The sequence below is a fragment of the Carassius carassius genome, chromosome 45, assembly GCF_963082965.1.
Source record: "Carassius carassius chromosome 45, fCarCar2.1, whole genome shotgun sequence".
Classification (NCBI taxonomy): Eukaryota; Metazoa; Chordata; class Actinopteri; order Cypriniformes; family Cyprinidae; genus Carassius; species Carassius carassius.
In genome coordinates this window covers 12,124,397-12,132,126 of record NC_081799.1, presented here as the reverse complement: position 1 = coordinate 12,132,126, position 7,730 = coordinate 12,124,397, and the positions used below count along the sequence as shown (strand labels likewise).

Sequence of the window (7,730 nt, the reverse complement as noted above, 5' to 3'; positions counted from 1 at the left end):
GCCATGAGTAATGCGGCCGTGAATCGTGAAGGGTTTTTCTTTTAAGAATCATAGAGCCGCATATCTGTCTGTTTCATTAGAGATCTTTGTAGGTATGTGAGTAGCTGGTGAATAAATTGTCTCTGTAGTCAGTCAGTTTGTGTTTTCAGTGTTCTGCTGTAATACGGCATGAGAAAAAGCTTGTGGAAAATAGAGATAAAATTCAAAGATGTACTGGGCATGCTGGTTCAAACTCTGTGACGTCAAATGCAATTTCTGCTACAGGTGAGATAAGAAACGGCATATATCATCCTAGCAAGAACCCTCTGTGGTACAGAAACTAATTAATTTCTGCTCTGGATCTGATCAAAGACGTTCCAATAAGACATTTGTTAAAAAAACTGACTTTAATAAAATAATTGCTTTTATTTTCGTCATATAGCAAAACTAGTAATCAACATGCTGTTATTTACACATTGCACACACACTTGTTTATTTGACACTGTACAACTTACAATCGAGAAGTTGACAACAACAAATTCCTTTCACAAGACAGTTCACTGATGAAAACACTTGCTATAGTAATTAGAGTTGTCTTTCTTTTTTCTTCTTCTTTTTATTTATTTTTAAAATAATCACAGTTTGATCAAGGAAATTTTCCCCAAATGTGGTTTTTTTTTTTTTTTTTTTTTTTTTTTTTTTTTTAAGATGCAAATACAGATAGACGTGCAAACTTTTCACTCTTAGAGTATTCCTCACAAACTTCAGACATTTTAAAACTTTTTTAGGAACAAACATTACTATACAGCGTTCTGTTGGCTCTCATGACAAAGATCCTGTACTCAGTGGTTGAACACTGGAGATAACCCATAGCAACAGGGGCATTTATTTTTAATTTGCTTGAGATTTTGGCAAGATGCTAAGTTTACAGTAAATCACATGTGTACAGGTATTCCACCAAGCAGATTGACAGGGCACCGACCTAGCAAAGATTTTCATCATTTTGCATTTCTGTGAATAAAATGGAAGATTTAGTTTCAAGCATTGTTTACAGCGTGCGTGACAGAATTTTTTTTTTTTTAGTGGTGCAAGACCTGCATGCACATGGATGAGCTAAAACAGTGATCAGTATTAAGGCAATAGGAACATTGATCAAAACAATCAAACAGACCCTCAGGAAAAGCCTGTAATAATTTGACAGTTACTTGTTTGTGTAACTAGTGCCATAGCAATTATTACTGTGCCCTGCAGTATCAAGAATGCAACCCCAAGCTTTGCTTTTCAATTAATCAAGTGTTTCCTAAAGAAAATAAATCTTTGTATAAACATGGGTCTCTTGCAATTGGCACCAAAATGTTTTCTTTGACCATTTTCTCTGCTTGTTTTTGGTTTCTTTTTGTTTTATCTTTTTTTTTCCACATGCAAGAGATTTAAAAACATACCTGAATGAAACCTTACAAATTCACCTGTGTATTCTCTCACCAAATTAAAATGTAAACTGCGAGAGAAACCAAATAAGTGCACGCAGAGAGGTTCTGATAAAGCAGCACCATCTCTTCCGTTCCTGATTTGGAATGTATCAAAACACAAGAGTGGAGAAGAAACACCTAACTGTCTTTTCATAGCCCTGTCGCTCAAACTCCCTGTCAGCTTTTTCTCCTGACTCTTTCATCGCTTGTTTCACCGCTTTAGAACATCCTGAACTCCCAGCTGACTAAAATAACCTACGGTTGTAATAAATCTTCTCAATGAAGTTCTCCAGTTCTTCATCGCTCTCCTGTGGAGACTCCGGCTCATCGTACACATAGTCTGGTGGGTAGATGTAAGAAGGTGGTCTCCCACCCTGAGGAGAACGTGGTTTGGGCATGGGGAGAGCCTGGTAAGTTCGGGGATGGGGGAGAATGTAATTAGGTATGACAGTATCTGGTTGTGGGTAGGGGTTCTGGGAGCGTTGCGGGGCTTGTGCCCATTTCCAGTCCCTTGCCTTGGGCCTGTCTCTGTACCTACGGCTTGGAGGCTTCAGACCATACCCCACGGAGCCCCCAAAGTTGTAGTCAAATGACAGAGTGGGATTTGTATAGAACCGTGGCTTGGGGGGTGGAAAGAAGACCGGGTAATAGGCTCGATATGGCTTCTGATAATAGGGGAACGAGGGATAGGCCAGAAACTGCTTCTGCGGCTTAAACCAGTAGTCCTGCTTGCTGAGCTTGCCTTTGTTTTTCTCCTTGTACCATTTCTTATATGGATCGACAGTATAAGAGGATTTTTTAGGTGACTTAGGATATTGATATGCCTGGGGCCTCGGCTTGGCTTTAAGGGGAACTAGAGGGCGGAAACGAGGGTTGTTGCTCTGGGGTAAATCCTTTCTCTTTTTCTTCTTCTCCTGAACGTCGCTGATTATTTCGACCACATCGTCGGCAGGCAAGTGCAGCTTGCTGGAAATCTCTATCAACTTGTCAATGGTCTGGGGATCCATCTCATCATCGTCATCATTATCCTCCACCTCGTTTGAGCGCTTGTCCTCGGCCACGTTGTTTAGAAGAGCCGCCGCCTTCATGTCGCTCATGTAGGACGATGTTTTTGGCTTCCTGCCCATGTACTCCAGAAGCATGTCAGAGGCGATGTCTGCCAATCTCTGCTCCTCCTCACGCGCCTCCTGTGCCTCGGCTTCCTGCCGCCTCACCTCCTCCTGCTCTGATTGTGCCCGTGCCTCCTCCTCCTTGCGGGTCAGAATCTCCTCCGCTTCTTCCACAAAATCGAAATCATCCATGAAGTTTCTTTCAAGTTGGGATGGGTTTCTCGTTCGCTCCTCCTGCCACTTAAGCTTCTTGGTCGCATGGGCCAGTTGCTGGTTATATGCTTTATAGCCTTTTAAAGGTGGGAGGATCTCATTGTCTTGCAGCCCAAGGTCAATGTTTTGAAAATAGCCCCTGGTTTTGCGCTGGAGGGGGTTGGCCACTTTAGACTGACTCTGCCCGTCCGTTCCTTCAGCCGTATTCACTTCGTCCTCCTTCACACTCTCACTTTCATCGTTTGGCTTTTCTTGTCCCCAATTTTCCTCCCTTTGCTGTACTACCTCTGCCGATTTCTCTGTGTCCAGCTCAAGGTCTCCCTGTTTCCTCATTGCCTCTATCGCGAGTCCTTCTTCAGATTCCCCCTGGGTCATCTTCTCTCTAACTGGGTGGTCAAGAGCCTCAAGCAGAACCAAGGCTAGAGAACGGGCAGAGTCCATATCTGAGACATGTTCCTGTCCCGAGGATTTCTGGAGCAGGCTGTCCACTTTCCTATGTGTCCAAGCAGCTCCTTCTGCTGCCCCCGGGTCCTCTTTTGCCAAGTTGAGAGCCTCATTGATGCTGCTGCTGACTGAAGATCTCTGCTGAAGTGCAGGGCCAGCCAGGGCCAGCAGGGGGGTGAGGCTGAGGAGGAATAACAGGAGAGCTGAGGTGCTGGAGGGGTAGCAACAGCAGAACATGACCATGCAGAGAGGACAGGATGGGGGAGAGGGGAGCACCTATCAAAGACAAAAGAAAAAAAATGGTGATTAATTTTTTTTCTGAGCATTGACAAGACTATACATTTTATTGACACTGATATTTTAACATCTCGTCTTTACAGCATTATAACGTACATTAGCTGAGATCTGTTTAATTAAATTAGTACAACAGAATATTACAACGTGCGCTTGTTTTACATCAGTAAGTCGTCAACACAATACATTATCACATTTTAAATCCAATTAATAGTGCTGCTTTAATTAAAGTGAGTCCACACGGAGACTAAGTATAAAGGCAATATCGAGCGGATTCCGTGGTTGCCTCTTCACCTATCATTTCTCGACTCGGATTAGCGAAACGCCACAGCAAGGCGACATATGGTTAATGACTATATTAAAACAACACTTAGTGTAAATTGTCTTTCTTGACTTGCAAGGGAATCGAAAGCTTGCGTGAATAAAACCTTATAAATTCACGTGCTTTATCTCACTCTCTCCTGAAATGCAAACTGCGAGAGAGAAAAAACTAGTATGTCAGTCAATATTTTTCTTTTCATTCATTCATATAAAAGCAATTTGGTCTTTCATTTATTAGTTTGTAAATTCTCTCCCTCCTTTCGATTTTCAAAGAATGAACTCATAGCCAACTAGTCTTGACATTCATTTAAAATTCACATTCCTACGCACACGATCCCAAAATATATAATATTATTATTATTATTATTTATTGCTTTAACAAAGAAAAAAAAAACATTGACATCACATTTCAAAATTACCTTGTCGGAGAGGTAGGCTACTGATGCGGATAAAAAGAAAAAAAAGGGGAAAAGGCGTTTAGAAATTTATGAATGAAACGCTTGTTGATCGGTCGACCTGTATCTCCTTGAATGACTTGCACTGAGATTCAACATCATCTCAAGGTAGGTATCAGCGGAAAACTTATATCTATTCATTCATAGCGTCTCTTTGTTGTTATATGGAACTATAAACTATTTATCGAGTGCGTGTAGGAATGGCAGTGCACTTACTCACCTGATTTCCCGAACAAATTAGCTGGAACTCAAAACCTTGTGCTTCTTGGATGAGGTTTGGAAACAACCGCTATCCTTAAGTTCATTTAAAACTTGAGTTAAAGTAAGTTTGCTTCCCACAAGAATTATTTGAAACACACTTCGATCCGTCTTGTTGAGAGATGAATGCGGAGCGTGATTTTTTTCAGGACCACGGACAGCGCAACTCCCATTTGTATAGACGCGTCTGGACACGTGACCCACGAGTCATCGCGCCGCTGTTGACGTCAGAACTCTCCATTGATAAGAATTTCGTGTCTCGTTTGAACTCAGAGGGTACGCTACGGTGATCTGATGAATGAACAGAGATTGCATGAATGAAACAGTCTCTCCATTAAGAACGGAGTCTGTGGTACACAGTGAAAGCACCACTGCTAAATTAACTCATACAGAAACTAAATGTAATTGTAGCTGAGTTGATTGAACACTGGTGATTTGCTGTTTTGAACATTATACATTTAAGTCTAAAATATCCGTTTATTCGCAATACATGGGAAACCATTACAGGGTACACCATGTACCTAGCAAAATTTGACACTGTCACTTACTTAGCAGACCATTTTGGCCTGTTGATTGTTTGCGAGGTGGCCTTAATCAGAGCTGGAGAGAGACCGAACTGCTGCACCCACCGTGACGCAGGCGGTTCAGCTTCACTACTCTACTTCCGCTCAATTTCCCGATCTCGTTCAATTTTCCGCTCTTTGTCTCCTGCCGCCCCTGACTTTCATCCACCTGTCTCTAACGTCATTCTCATGTAATGTTTTCAAATTAACATGTAATTTTTTTTTATTAGGCCTATTTGCATGTACAGGAAGCTTCAGTTCACTCAAACGACCCACAAATAATCCAGAAATAGTCAAGATGTGTCTTGAAGAGTGCAACCATGGCATTCTCTCTCTCTCGCAATTATGCTTTTCGAGATAAGAATTTCGTCTGACGTGGTTTAGAACCTTTACATGAATACTGTAGCTTTACGGAATAGGCCTAATTGGAAAAAGCTCGCGTGGCATTGGAGCCAACAGCAATCCCGCCAATCACAGTTTATGAATCGTGTAATTGGATTAGTTGCAGTGCGGATATTGAAGTCCCACGAGCCACACTCGAAATGGCAGCATCAAAGCTGTCTCATTATAGAGTGGGAACCTTATTTCAATATTTTCAAAGGCTGCATCCAATAGAATCGTGTTCTTGAATTGGCATGAAACTTTGAGATCCGTCCTACCTAACCCTGTTATCGTGTATGTTTGCGTTTTATTTGTCTTTTATTGTTATTGTTATTTCCAGGTACCCTACTTAATCAGATTGATGAAAATTGGTTCGAATTAGAACCTAATCGGTTTTGCAGCCTGATGTCACTGCAAAACATTTTTAAGAACGTTTGTAGCCTACCATACGTACTTGTTCTTTAGAGAACCCATATACCAATACACTGATCCATAACGAAACATTGAATAAGAAAAGTAAAACATTTAATTAATAATAAATAAATACAAATCTAACCATATAAACAGTCCAAAGACCATATACAACCAACTTTGACTAAACTAAAATGTTTGCTATGATTCACAGCAAACAATTCATTTTTAAGCTGTCACTTAAAAATGCTGCATTTTTCGCCCCAGAGAGGTATACGTGCGAGGCCTGATTCTATCAATATTTTCCAACAGCTATACCGTGCCAATAAATAACGTGTGTTATTTAAGTTGGCAGGGAAATTACCTTTTTATTCTGTAAAGGGAAATGTGGCATGCAACAAAGGAGTTCACTGGTAAGCGTGTATAGCTATGAGTGTGAATGCTTGTCCTTTTCTACCTTGGTGGCGAATAATATAAGAGCTCCAAGGGCCAGGGGTCAGATTTTGATACGGCTTGGCATTATCGACTGCCACTCAGCATTAGCGCAGTTGCGACCCTTAAACCAGCGCTCTCCATCCCCCGCGCTGACTCACCTCCTCCTAACTGCCCATGCACTTCATCCAGGACCCAAAATGCCCACTCAAGAAGAGAATGAATATGTTAAAAACTGAGGCAAAACAAAGAGAACTGGGCAAAATAGCAGATAAAAGCGCCTTTGAAGTTTTTCCTGGGTGTATGGGGTGATGAGAGTTATTGTTCACACCTACACAAGGAAAAGATTCGTCAAGTTTTCGAGGGCTCTGCAGACATATTGGCTGCAATTATGAAAATGTATGTTCAGATACACTCAAAAAATGTCCACCGCCTAATGGAAGTGACATAACACGCGTTCATGAATAAAAGAATTCGTACTCCCACGAGACTGAAAAAAGCATCGTCCTGGGATCGATTAATTCTCCCATTTCACATTTTACTCAGCTGCGGCTCGAGCTTAATGGTGTGTAGCCCAAGCCTCGCGCCCACACACGAGCACCGCATCTGTTTGGATGGCATATTCTCCTAAGCGACTGCTCTCCTGAGGCGATAGGCTCTGATTTGTCGAAAACGTCTGACTGAAAGGTGCCTCAGTCCGGAATGAGCCCCGTGAAATATATAGGCACTTGAGGCTGACGATTTAAACCCAATTATGAGAGCAAATTTCCACGTAAATATTGACAAAGAAGAACCAGAGACGAGACAATTCATTGTGTGTCAGCATGCGCTCTTTGACCGTTGCCACTGGACTAACTTGCGGCTAGCAGTGATGTTTGTTTTATTTATTCTGTGCGGTGTCCCAATTTCAATAATGTCGACCCATGGTAGTGTTTGACCACGGAATATCTCCATATTTACAGTTCGAACAGTTCGTTACACTGCGAATGAAGCGTAGTCCGTCCTCGCGCGAGTCCTCATTCATACAGCTGTTATGTGCGCTTCTCTTTCACCAAGTGTTTACTATTGTCGCGTTTTTAATTGATGACCTTTTTCCGCCAAAAATATTTTATGGATAAATGGACAGATGATAACCCCAGTTCCAAATGTTCTGTCACACAAAACGACATTTTGCGCTGTAATAAATAAACCCGCTGTCATTAAGGACAACAATGATAATTGTAAATTAAATTTCGTTTACAAATATATTTGCCTACAGAATCTCATGCGTTTTTGTTTAGAGAACAGACCAAAGCGCTTTTTCGCCGAATTATGCGATGAACCCCTTTGGTCAGTGACATAGGCTATTACGTCGGAGGTTGGCTTCGTATTTGGAGTTAATGAGCCGATTGATATCAGCGA

General features: G+C 41.6%; 1 protein-coding gene across 1 annotated transcript; it reads right to left on the bottom strand.

The window, feature by feature from the left end:
* Positions 1-579: 579 nt before the first annotated feature.
* On the bottom strand, positions 580-5,171 carry si:dkey-175g6.2 (uncharacterized). The gene is made up of 3 exons (XM_059539516.1): positions 5,091-5,171; positions 4,505-4,833; positions 580-3,490 (listed from the first exon to the last, which is right to left on the bottom strand). Exon 3 carries the CDS (start codon positions 3,455-3,457, stop codon positions 1,694-1,696), a length of 1,764 nt encoding a protein of 587 aa, XP_059395499.1. The 5' UTR covers positions 3,458-3,490; positions 4,505-4,833; positions 5,091-5,171; the 3' UTR covers positions 580-1,693.
* Positions 5,172-7,730: the final 2,559 nt, after the last annotated feature.

Bases quoted from the DNA above. Each gene is read 5' to 3' on its own strand.
- si:dkey-175g6.2 (XM_059539516.1), bottom strand. From the start codon at position 3,457: ATGGTCATGTTCTGCTGTTGCTACCCCTCCAGCACCTCAGCTCTCCTG.